Genomic DNA, 13,486 nt, shown 5'->3' with positions numbered 1-13,486 from the left:
AGAATCAGGCGAGGCGATGAATGGAAAACTGCATTTAATACGCCCGAGGGTCATTTTGAGTATCTAGTGATGCCGTTCGGACTTGCCAATGCTCCATCAGTGTTTCAGTCCTTTATGCATGACATCTTCCGAGAGTACCTGGATAAATTCCTGATTGTGTACTTGGATGATATTTTGATCTTCTCGGATGATTGGGAGTCTCATGTGAAGCAGGCCAGAACGGTTTTTCAGGTCCTGCGTGCTAATTCTTTGTTTGTGAAGGGATCAAAGTGTCTCTTTGGTGTGCAGAAGGTTTCATTTTTGGGGTTCATCTTTTCCCCTTCTACTATCGAGATGGATCCGGTTAAGGTCCAAGCCATCCATGATTGGACTCAGCCGACATCTCTGAAAAGTCTGCAAAAGTTCCTGGGCTTTGCTAATTTTTATCGTCGCTTCATCTGCAATTTTTCTAGTATTGCCAAACCATTGACCGATTTGACCAAGAAGAGTGCTGATTTGGTCAATTGGTCTTCTGCTGCTGTGGAAGCTTTTCAAGAGTTGAAGCGTCGTTTTTCTTCTGCCCCTGTGTTGTGTCAACGAGATGTTTCTCTTCCGTTCCAGGTCGAGGTTGATGCTTCTGAGATTGGAGCAGGGGCTGTTTTGTCGCAGAGAGGTTCTGGTTGCTCAGTGATGAAACCATGCGCTTTCTTTTCCAGGAAGTTTTCGCCTGCTGAGCGAAATTATGATGTGGGCAACCGAGAGTTGCTGGCCATGAAGTGGGCATTCGAGGAGTGGCGTCATTGGCTTGAAGGAGCTAAGCATCGCGTGGTGGTATTGACTGATCATAAGAACTTGACTTATCTCGAGTCTGCTAAGCGTTTGAATCCTAGACAGGCTCATTGGTCGCTGTTTTTTGCCCGTTTTGACTTTGTGATTTCGTACCTTCCGGGCTCTAAAAATGTGAAGGCGGATGCTCTGTCTAGGAGTTTTGTGCCCGACTCTCCGGGTTTATCTGAGCCGGCGGGTATCCTCAAGGAAGGAGTAATTGTGTCTGCCATCTCCCCTGATTTGCGGCGGGTGCTGCAAAAATTTCAGGCTAATAAACCTGATCATTGCCCAGCGGAGAAACTGTTTGTCCCTGATAGGTGGACGAATAAAGTTATCTCTGAGGTTCATTGTTCGGTGTTGGCTGGTCATCCTGGAATCTTTGGTACCAGAGAGTTAGTGGCTAGATCCTTTTGGTGGCCATCTCTGTCGCGGGATGTGCGTACTTTTGTGCAGTCCTGTGGGATTTGTGCTCGGGCTAAGCCCTGCTATTCTCGTGCCAGTGGGTTGCTTTTGCCCTTGCCGGTCCCGATGAGGCCTTGGACACATATCTCTATGGATTTTATTTCAGATCTTCCCGTTTCTCAAAAGATGTCAGTCATTTGGGTGGTCTGTGATCGCTTTTCTAAGATGGTCCATCTGGTACCCTTGTCTAAATTGCCTTCCTCCTCTGATTTGGTACCATTGTTCTTCCAGCATGTGGTTCGTTTGCATGGCATTCCAGAGAATATTGTTTCTGACAGAGGTTCCCAGTTTGTTTCGAGGTTTTGGCGAGCCTTTTGTGGTAGGATGGGCATTGACTTGTCTTTTTCCTCGGCTTTCCATCCTCAGACTAATGGCCAGACCGAACGAACCAATCAGACCTTGGAAACTTATCTGAGATGCTTTGTTTCTGCCGATCAGGATGACTGGGTGTCCTTTTTGCCTTTGGCTGAGTTCGCCCTTAATAATCGGGCCAGCTCGGCTACCTTGGTTTCGCCATTTTTCTGCAATTCTGGGTTCCATCCTCGTTTCTCTTCAGGACAGGTTGAGTCTTCGGACTGTCCTGGTGTGGATACTGTGGTGGACAGGTTGTAGCAGATTTGGACTCATGTAGTGGACAATTTGACCTTGTCCCAGGAGAAGGCTCAACGTTTCGCTAATCGCAGACGCCTTGTGGGTTCCCGACTTCGTGTTGGGGATCTGGTTTGGTTATCTTCTCGTCATATTCCTATGAAGGTTTCCTCTCCTAAGTTTAAACCTCGTTTCATTGGTCCGTATAGGATTTCTGAGGTTCTTAATCCTGTGTCTTTTCGTCTGACCCTCCCAGATTCTTTTTCCATACATAACGTATTCCATAGGTCATTGTTGCGGAGATACGTGGCACCTATGGTTCCATCTGTTGACCCTCCTGCCCCGGTTTTGGTGGAGGGGGAATTGGAGTATATTGTGGAGAAGATTTTGGATTCTCGTGTTTCAAGACGGAAACTCCAGTATCTGGTTAAATGGAAGGGTTATGCTCAGGAAGATAATTCCTGGGTTTTTGCCTCTGATGTCCATGCTCCCGATCTTGTTCGTGCCTTTCATGTGGCTCATCCTGGTCGGCCTGGGGGCTCTGGTGAGGGTTCGGTGACCCATCCTCAAGGGGGGGGGGAAGTACTGTTGTGAATTCTGTGGCAGAGTTCACTCCTGTGGTCACAAGTGGTACTTCGGCTGATTCTCTCTGGGAGCTTCCGTTTGTGGAGGAAAGTGGTACTGCGGCTTCTGAGTTTCCTCCCTCAGGTGATCTGGTGAGGTCGTTATGTGCTTCTCTACTTAACTTCACCTAATGCTTTGATCCATGCTTCCTGTCAATGTTCCAGTGTTGGACTTGTTTTTCCTTGGATCATTCCTGTGGCCTGCTGCTCTGCATAGCTAAGTTCTTCTTTGCTATTTGTTTGCTATTTTTTCTGTCCAGCTTGTCTATTTGTTTTGCTGGAAGCTCTGGGACGCAAAGGGTGTACCTCCGTGCCGTTAGTTCGGTACGGAGGGTCTTTTTGCCCCCTTTGCGTGGTTTTCTTTAGGGTTTTGTGTGGACCGCAAAGTTATCTTTCCTATCCTCGCTCTGTTAAGAAAGTCGGGCCTCACTTTGCTGAAACTAGAGTTTTCTCTACCCCTAGAAGTCCACCAAAAACATGTGAATGGGCCATGTCTAAAACCCTCCGCCGATAGGGTCCTGGAACTAGCAGCTGCTCTACTAACTCTTCCCCTCTCAGTTTGGTCACCCGATACAACAACTCACCAAAGTGAGGGAACCTAGTGTCAGCCCCCGGCTCTTGAGCAACCCCATTAAATACAGTCACATTTGCAAAAGCCCCCTTTAATGTAAGTTCTCAAAGTTGAGCAGTCCCAAAGTTCTCTTCAGGCACCTCTAAGTCAGGGAATCAGGGCTCCTCTGTTACAGTCTCATCTCGACATATAGGGCAAACTCCTCCACTTTTAATTCTGACAGCTGCCTTCAGAGGGGCTTGGCTTTTGCCCGGACACTCTGTACAGCCCTCTTTTACCCCTAAGTTCCAAAACAGAGAAAAATCACAGATACAGAAACTTGATTCCACGTGCTTGACCATCTGGGCCAGACTGGAAGTCTCTGGCTTTAACCACTTTTGGACCAGGTGCAACAGATCTAACATTATTTTTTTTTTAAAGGGAACCTGTCACCTGAATTTGGCGGGATCGGTTTGAGGTCATATGGGCGGAGTTTTCAGGTGTTTGATTCACCCTTTCCTTATCCGCTGGCTGCATGCTGGCCGAAATATTGGATTGAAGTTCATTCTCTGTCCTCCGTAGTACACACCTGCGCAAGGAAAGATTGCCTTGCGCAGGCGTGTACTATGGAGGACAGAGAATGAACGTCAATCCAATATTGCGGCCAGCATGCAGCCAGCAGGTAAGGAAAGGGTGAATCAAACACCCGAAAACTCCGCCCATATGACCCAAAACCAGTCCCGCCAAATTCAGGTGACAGGTTCCCTTTAAAAAAAAAAATAAACATATACTCACCTATAGCCCGTTGAAGTCCTGCTATACTCACCATCCGCCACCTTTCTCGGTCCTCGCCACGCTCCCAGGATCGCTCCATTGCAAGCGTCAGCTTTCGGTGCCAGGGCTGGTGTGAGCAGGACCTATGATGACGTCGCGATCACATGACCGTGACGTCACGGCAGGTCCTTGTCGCACACCAGCCCTGGGAGCGGAAGCTGCCGCTTGCAATGGAGCGGTCCCGGGAGCGAGGCGAGGAGCGAGAAAGGCGGCGGAGGGTGAGTATAGCAGGTTTTTTTTTAAATTATTTTTAACATGACATATTTTTACTATTGATGCCGCATAGGCAGCATCAATAGTAAATAGTTGGGGACACACAGGGTTAATAGCAGCGGTAACAGAGTGCGTTACACCACGGGCCGTTACCGCTGCCATTAACCCTGTGTGAGCGGTGAGTGGGGGGGATTATGGAGCGGGCGCCAGGCAGTGAGTGCAGGGGAGTAGAGGAGGGACTAATCGGACTGTGGCTGTCGCTGATTTTTCGCGGCAGCCATGACAGGCAGCTGCCGAGACCAATCAGCGAACGAATAACCGTGACAGAAGGACAGACAGACAGACGGAATTACCCCTTAGACAATTATGTATATAGATAATAGTTAATGGCTCCATCAGGTTTCTGTCTAAACCCTGTTTCTTGGGTTTTCAGATGGAAATTCCTGATGGAGTCTCAAACAAGGGTTAAACATAATGTGAACACACTCTAAATCTAACATTTCTCCAAACAAACATAAAGCACTCCTCTCAAAGTTTGTGTGCCCCTTAGGCTGGGTTCACACTGCATAACGCGGTGTAATGCAATCCGTTAACGCCGCCATTATGCCCTATGTCGGACGCATCGCTAACGCACGCCCACAATGGGCGTGCACTAGCGATGTGCTGTCATTGAGTGATGGACCCTGGGACGCGGGCTGTAGCGTTTCTGGGTCCGTCACTGCTAGCGCAGATGGAGCATCTGCTTAGCTCTATCTGCGCTAGCGCGATGGAATGTCAGCACTTGCGTTAACAGCAACCTGTTAATGCATGTGTTGAATGGGCTGCTGTTAACGCAATGTGAACCTAGCCTTACTATTTTGCACTCATCATATCATATAGCACTGTGTACTTACAATTGCTAATTTTGCCTTTCTACCAAGGTAATTCTTATCTTTTCTCTGCTCTATGTAGGAACAGGAAGTCTCTTCTCCCTGCAGAAACTATTCTCCTTTTCAACTACTGAGTCAGCTGCTCTGCTCCACCCCCTGCCTGGGACTTTTGAAGTGACTTATGACTCATATAGGGAAAACTTACCTTTTTTTACATAGAGCTTAGAAGGATTCAGCTACTATGTTTTTTATTATAAGATGTCATAGATCTAACAGAAAAAAAAGAATTAGCTGGGTTGAAGGGCAAAATGAGCAATTGTAAGTACACAGTCCTATATAATATCATGACTGCAATATATTAAGACAATACAAAGTTTGATAGGAGGGTTGCTTCTTTAATGGCACATCATCTATTATTCAACATATTTCACATACCAGAGATAATTTAACAGATATTATTAAAAAGTCTTTAACATGAGATATCACTTACCCTTTAACTGTATTTTTTTCACTGACATCCCTAAAGGATAAATAAAAAAAGATATAATCAAAATAACCATCAGCCATAACTCTAAAAATATAAGGTATATGATTTATATTCGGACTTACTTTTTGCTATTTTACTAACACTCCAAATTACTTCACCAAAGAATTTAAATTACGGTAGTAATAGATTACATAAGGGTGTATTCACAAGTGCCTTAGGCCGGCGTCACACTAGCGAGTTTTACGGACGTATGAGAGGTGCAGAAAATATGGATTGCACACGGTACAATGATTCTCTATGGCCCAGCTCCTATCAGCCGTATTTTACTGATCCGTATTATACGGTCTTCTACGGCCGTAGAAAATCGCAGCATGCTGCGTTTGTCTGCGTATTGCGCAAAAAAATCGCCAATAAAAGTCTATGGGGGCGAGAAAAATACGGATTACAACAGTGTGACTTGTGAGAAATACGCAGCGGTGTTCTATAGAAAAGCCGTCAATTCAGTGTGGTGTACAGTAAAATCACACTGACAGGTTAGATATAGGTTAGGTATATATATTTTAACGAATATTTGAGCCCATGGATCCACTGTATGTCCGTTTTGCAAGCCTGCGAGAAAATCTCGCAGTACGGATGCCATACGGATTACATACGGAGGATGACATGTGCAAAATACGCTGCCACACCCTGCCTACGGATGACATACGGATCACCACGGATTTTCATATGCTGAGTGTGACGCCGGCCTTAAAGTGTTAGTCAACTGGTAATTTCAAACATCCTGTGTGCATACAGATCTTGCACAATACATTTTTTAGGCTACATTTACACACATTTTTTTCTAAACATTTTTTCTCCAGTGTGCTGGGTCCATCTTTGGTCCTTGTATCAGTTTTTACAATCTGAGGCTGTCGTCACACTAGCAGTATTTGGTCAGTATTTTACGTCAGTATTTGTAAGCCAAAACCAGGAGTGGAACAAATAGAGGAAAAGTATAATAGAAACATATGCACCGCTTCTGCATTTATCACCCACTCCTGGTTTTGGCTTACAAATACTGATGTAAAATACTGAACAAATACTGCTAGTTTGACAGCAGCCTGAGTGTCATCCGTTTTTATCATATGAAAGAAAAAATTCAAAGCTTTACTAATTAACTACTCAGAAAAAAATAGACAGCACTCCAATGAAATGCAGGTGGCATCCGAGTGCTATCCACTTTTTTCCACAGACCTGTTAATTTAAATAGGAGTCTTTGATCTGCAAATAAGGTCATGTCTTTGATTTCTTACAAAAAAAAACCCAAAATGGACAGGTGAATATACCATTTAATAAATTAATAATACGGACAAAACACATGCCAGAAAAACTAACTTCTGAATAAACCTCTAAGTACAGTTCTGAACTAATTGTGACTATAAAGGCTATGTGCACATGTTGCGGATTGGTGTGCGTATTTTTCCGCACGGTTTTTGCAAAATCAGCAGGTAAACCGCACAGCAGATTACCCGTGAATTTACAGCGGATTTAGAGCGTTTTTTGTGTGGATTCCACCTGCAGTTTTACACCTGCAGATTCCTATTGAGGAGCAGGTGGAAACCGTTGCGGAATCCGCACAAAGAATTGACATGCTGCAGAAAAAACACTGCTGCGTTTCCAAGTGTTTTTTTCCGAAGCATGTGCACTGCGGATTTTGTTTTCCATACGTTTACATGGTACTGTACAACACATGGAAAACTGCTGCAGATCCGCAGCGTCAAATCCGCTGCGGATCAACAGCAAAATCCGCAACATGTGCACATAGCCTTAGACTTTGGACACCTGTCTATGGGTCTGGGTCATGTGGGATGTTTTGAAAAAAAAAACAACGTAGTGGTATCTCCATATAGAGTGAATGTTAGTTTTTATTCTTTTTTAGAAACTGTTGCTAAACTTGATAATAATAAGTCTCACGTTCACTTCATTAAGGGGGTAATTAAATTTCTTTATGTTTAATGTTGGAACAGATAAAAAAATTATTAAAGTTTTATACAGATTCAATGTACCGTATTTTCCGGCGTATAAGATGACTTTTTAACCCCTAAAAATTGTCCCAAAAATCGGGGGTCGTCTTATACGCCGGGTACGGGTGCACGGAGCGATCCTGGTTGGTTCCCAGGGTCTGAAGGAGAGGAGTCTCTCCTTTAGGCCCTGGGATCCATATTCATGTAAAAAATAAAGAATAAAAATAAAAAACATGGATATACTCACCCTCGGACGGCCCCTGGCTCTCAGCGGTGCAAGTGTCTGCCTCCGTTCCTAAGAATGCAGTGAGTGAAGGACCTTTGATGATGTCGCGGTCACGTGAGCGGTCGCGTGACCGCGACATCATCGAAGGTCTTTCACTCACTGCATTCTTAGGAACGGAGGCAGACGCTTGCATCGCTGAGAGCCAGGGTCAGTCGGAGGGGTGAGTATATCCATTTTTTTTTTTTTATTCTTTATTTTTTACATGAATATGGATCCCAGGGCCTGAAGGAGAGTCTCCTCTCCTCCAGACCCTGGGAACCACACGTCGTATAAGATAACTGGGCGTACAAGATGACCCCCGTCTTATACGGCGGGTATATCCCAAATTTCATATTTTATATGGAAAAGTTGGGGGTCGTCTTATACGCCCAGTCGTTTTACACACCAGAAAATATGGTACATAATAACGAACATCTACTTACTTATCAAATACTGCTTTAACTTTAAGCTGATAATTAAGCTCTTGAAGTTTGACCAAAAGCCTGTAAGAAATAAAATAAAGCTGTAACACCATACATAATTTTTTTTTTTTCTTAAGAGTTGTTTAGGTTTGTAATTGAAAAATAATGAATGACAAATTTTCAGCATTAGAAATATAAACCGAGCTCTACAAAAATTGCAAAAAAAAATTGTACTATAATTCCATTTTATATAAATTAGAAATTGTTCCTTCACGTCAAAGCTTTACTGATCTTGTTAAAGTACATCATTTAAAATTAATACTATATTATACTAATTTCTCATTAGGGTAGGATGATTAAATAAATTAATTTAGTTTACTGGTATACCATTAAAACAAAATTCTGATTGTAATTAGAATCAGGAAAGTTATACTAGCCTTGCGTTCACAAGCAGCAGAATGAAACAAACAGTGAACATAACAGAAATCGTAACTAATATATTAATTCAAGTTCAACACTCCATTTCACCCCTACTCACAAACGGAAATAAGAAAAAAGTGAGAAAAATAAAAAGGTAAAGGTGTCTCTTTATCAAATTCTATGACTCTTAAAAAAAATTGATGTGGGGGGCGTGTCTGGGAGCTGCACTCAATGGAAGCATAGAACTTCTGCTCCTGAACCTGTCGTCCTTATAGAGAGGACTAGATGGTGGCCCGATTCTAATGCATCGGGTATTCAAGAATATGTATATAGTTTATTTATGAATATTTCAGAATAATACAATGAATACACAGAATTTTCTGGGTAAAATATATTTATTATCATTACATTTTATTGCTCATATAACTTAATACAATTGAATGAAATTATGAAACAGATCATCAAAATACATAAGCCATTACATTAATATCTATGGTAACTGTATTTAAATAAATCATCGAATAAAAGAAGTACATCGACACTAATATATTTGTTAGCAATATCAACCCAAAATATTTTTATACACCACATTTTTGTGAATACCTATTCACTACCTATAAGCAACTTTCCTTGTAACGGGGTAGGAAGAACTTGCACCTTGACGTTGGATCTCATTTTAACTCTTGAAAATGCAACGTAGAGTTGTCCATGACCAAAAAACAGGCTCTGGTAGATATATGCCAACACGGTGTAGAGTTTGACCTTGTGACTTGTTTATTGTCATGGCAAAAGCTGGTTTAACTGGAAACTGTTGACATTGAAGCCTAAATAGAAGACCGGTGTCTGAAGGACAGGAATAAATCCGTGGAATGAACACTTCATCTCGTTTTCCTGATCCAGTGATCACTCTTGCTTGACTGACGTTAGAATGGAGTCCAGTAACAATAAGGCGAGTTCCATTACATAGACCATTTTTTGTATTTAGATTCCGCAACAACATTATGATTGATCCAACTTTGATTTGTAGTCTGTGGGATGGCATTCCTGATGGCGTAAGACTATTTAAAAATTCAACTGGATAATGCTGTCGTTCATCTTCATTATCTATATCCACTGAATCATCACTTTTGTACAACTTATACTCTCCAGGCATTCTATCCATCACACGGGAATTTAGCAGAGCCACTTCATCATTCTTAGGACAGAGAATTGCATTAGAAGAGGCCCTCTCAACATTAATTTGGTCGTTCACATCAATTTCAATGCATTGTCCAAAAACATCACTTACGATGCAGTCAGTGCACAGCATGTCTTCTGGTGTTTCAATAATGTCTTCTCCAAGGTTGTATTCGTTGCTAAGTTCACTGTTACCAAGTTTAAGAAGCCAGTTGCTATACTCTGGGTCAGAAGATTGCATGCTGTTAATTAGTTGGAGCTTATTAAACTGTTTCCAAAGGTCAGCCATTATTAAGCTGGACTCGATAACATCTGTTCTTGTTCCATTTGGTATGACTGGAAGGCATTGCCTAAAATCTCCGCCAATGACAAAAACTTTACCCCCAAACGGAATTTCATTTTTTTCAGCAACATTTGCAGTCATTACTTCACGCAGAAGTCTGTCGCTTAAGCTCAAAGTGTATTTGGGTGCCATGGTGCACTCGTCAAGTATGAAAAGATTTGCGTTCTTTAACAGTCTTCCTGCAAATGTGTCTTGTTTTATTCTGGAAACAGAGATTTTGTTGACTGGAGCTGGTAACCCAAAGAGTGAATGGATAGTGCGACCTCCTCGCAATGCTGCAATACCTCTTTTAGCCGATGGCAATACGACTTTTCCCAACCCTCTAACGTGATGCATTAAAACTTCATAGAGGTATGTTTTACCGCTCCCTCCTGGGCCGTCAATAAAAAAACATTTTGCCCTTGCATCTGCTTGGATTTCTATAGTGCTCACAATAGTGTCATATGCAATCCGTTGTTGTTCATTTAAGGAGTTTCGTTTCTCTGATGCCAACAATAATTTGTAAGCTTCGTCATACTCTGGAACTTGTGGAACTTGAATTGCAGGCTGAAAAAATCTGGAAAGTCTGAAAACGTTTTTCCATGCAGTAGTAAGACATTTTAGACATCTTGCATGGCATAAGATTCGCAATTTTGACAATTTCCACTTCTGTTGTGAAAATGTAAGCAGTAATCCTCGATTAGATCTTCTTTAAAATTTGCCCAAAGTTGAGCCGGATTTGTAGGTGGTCCAAATACACAGATGTAGGCAAACAATTCACGAAGTTGCTTAGGCATATGTAGGGCAACTGCGTCTTCTAAAATAAGTCTCCACACAGTATCATCCAATAGAAGTCCTAAGGCCGGGGTCACACTAGACCGTAATATGGCGAGTGCAATACGATAAAAAAATCGCATTGCACTCGGACCAATGTTAGCATATGGTGCCGCTCCCAGCAGCCGACTTTTTGTCGGCTATTTTCCTCGGTCCGAGACACTCGCAGCATGCTGCGATTGTCACGGACCGAGAAAAACTCTCGGCTCACTCGCACCCATATAAGCCTATGGGTGCGAGTGAGACAGCGCACACCACTCGGATAACATCCGAGTGATGTGCGCTATAAGCTGACCCCAGCAATGAAGGAGATGGAGAAATTCATTTATCTGCCTCCTCCGCAGCTGTGCTCCGATCCTCCCTGTGCGAGAGAATCGGAGCACAGACGCATGACACTCGGCTCCTGCTCTGCTGCGAGCAGGAGCCGAGTGTCATTAGCATATTGCATCCGATGCTGTCGCATCAGATGCAATACGCCAGTGTGACCCCGGCCTAAAGCCAAAGCTGCAGCTTTAAATGTATCCTGCAAAACTCTGTTAACTGGTTTCAAATCGTCATAACTTGTAGCTCCTTTGACATGCAGCAGTAACAGCCGAAGGCAATATCTTTCTTGATCCTTGACACTAACAGTATACATGCGTCCAATTATTCTGCTAACTCCTCGTTGTCTTGGATTCCAAGTTTTATTCCAAACGTAATGCTCTGGAATCTCTCGGTACAAATACTGGCTTGCGTTTTTGTCACGTTGGTTCAGCAAAAACCATTCCATTAATGTTGATGTTGTGCTTAAAGTTTTGAGACATCTTTGACTTCAGCATCTTCAAAGAAATAAAGCTGCTGTTGATTTGGTAAATGAATAGCTAAATGAATAATGGCATGGGACTGTGAATGCATTGGAAACGCAAATAACCTACAAGCAGCTTCTGGAGCACTAACGTATCTTGAGTCAACAAAAGTTGATGATTCATTGTGATTGACTGTTTTCTGTTGTATTTCGATGCTAGCTTTGTCATGCCCCTTGTAGATGTACTTGAAAAGATATTTTACACTTTTTATTGAAGCACAGATTTCTACGTTGATGTGACAGTTTTAGCGTTTTGATAAGTACGGGTTGTATGGGATTATCCATGAGTTATTTATATTTTTTTATTGCAAACAATGTTATCAATGTGTTGTCGCCGGTAGGATGGGTGGCCATCCAAGTCTTTAATAGTGTGCTGTTTCAACTCCTTTGGAAACCCTTTTGTACACTTTCCGTTTTCCATGCATGTACTTTTTGGATTTGCTACACCACATGGGCCATGAACCATATGAGAGACTACAATATTCTACAGTTCAGGATACTTTTCTTGGTTAGGAATTTCAGCCCACACTATGTTGTCAATTTCTTCCTCTGTATGAAACTTGGAATCTGCGTCTATGATAATTAGTATATGCACATGTGGGAGGCCTCGTTTCTGAAACTCTATGACGTGTACCATTGCCACGACTGTTCCAAAAAGCCCATTTTTTATGTCTTTCAAAAGGCTGCTGAGTTTTAGTCGAAATATGCATTCGACTAAGTCCGGTCTGTGCCAGGGTTCTAGATTTTCGGTAATTTCTGGCCATTTAGGATTACAGGTCATTGTCACAAAAATGTCAGGTCTTCCATACTTTGTTACTAGTGCCATTGCATCTTGATAACGTTGCTGCATGTTACGGGGGCTACCTTCAAACGACGACGGGAGAATTACTGTTTTTCCAATTGAAATTCCTTTTTCAATTGATTGTTTTTGCAAATGTTCTTGAAGAACGCTGTAGTCTTCAACTTTAAGTTGTTTTTGGTTCATTCTTATGAAATTTAGACGATTAGCTTCAATTTTAACATATGCGTTAACTAAGTACTGTTGTGTCAGTTTCCCACCGTTTAAAATAGGATTGAAGTAATTTCGGACAGACAGAAGAAAACTGTAGTATTGCAGCTGTGTAATTCTTCTTGAAGTTCCTTGTTGGTTTAGGTTTTCATGCCATCTTTGATCACCTCTTGGAAAGAATAGCGGATACAGAAGAGCATCAAGGTTGCTTTGCAAAATGCTAATTCGTTGTGTCTTAGGAACCAAAGGATTGTTTTGGTCTGGCTTAAGATGGACTAATATATCCCTTTGAAAAGGAGGCTCTCCATCATCCTTTTTGAAAAACAACTGCGACCTCACTTACACATGGTTTGTTGTAAAGTCAGGGATCCTGTTTACGTTCTTGTTTAATGGCCATGACAATACATGGCATTTCAGTACCATTTTGTATAGCCCTCTGTTCCTCCTCAGCTTCAAAGTCTTTTAGCATGCGATATGCAGCAGCAAATGGGCTTATTTTTTGTAAATGTTCCACAATTTGATTCATCAGTGCAGCATCACACCTTTCGTTTTCTTTCAGGTTCATCCTTTGTTCTGTAGCCTCATTTGTATCAATGATGTATAATTGTGCAAATTTTGGTGGTTGTCCTATTTCTGGGTGAAGTTTCAAGAAAAACAAGAAAAAGACGTCACACTATATAATGGGGACCACCACAAAATAGTATATAAATCACTTTTAAATTCTTTATTTTGTCAGCCAAAAGAAACACAAAACAGCA

General features: G+C 42.2%; 1 protein-coding gene across 5 annotated transcripts in view; it reads right to left on the bottom strand.

Moving 5' to 3' along the window:
* The window catches only part of STAT1 (signal transducer and activator of transcription 1), a 1,428,390-nt gene that overhangs the window by 736,910 nt on the left and 677,994 nt on the right, over window positions 1-13,486 (bottom strand). For all 5 annotated transcript variants that reach the window (XM_069733810.1, XM_069733808.1, XM_069733811.1 and 2 more), the window contains 2 exons: window positions 8,145-8,204; window positions 5,437-5,466 (listed from right to left, as the gene is read on the bottom strand). In XM_069733810.1, coding sequence (XP_069589911.1) covers window positions 5,437-5,466; window positions 8,145-8,204 — 90 coding nt within the window. The remainder of the gene's footprint in view (window positions 1-5,436; window positions 5,467-8,144; window positions 8,205-13,486) is intronic.

Source organism: Ranitomeya imitator, chromosome 7, assembly GCF_032444005.1.
Source record: "Ranitomeya imitator isolate aRanImi1 chromosome 7, aRanImi1.pri, whole genome shotgun sequence".
Classification (NCBI taxonomy): Eukaryota; Metazoa; Chordata; class Amphibia; order Anura; family Dendrobatidae; genus Ranitomeya; species Ranitomeya imitator.
This window is presented reverse-complemented; position numbering and strand designations above follow the sequence as displayed.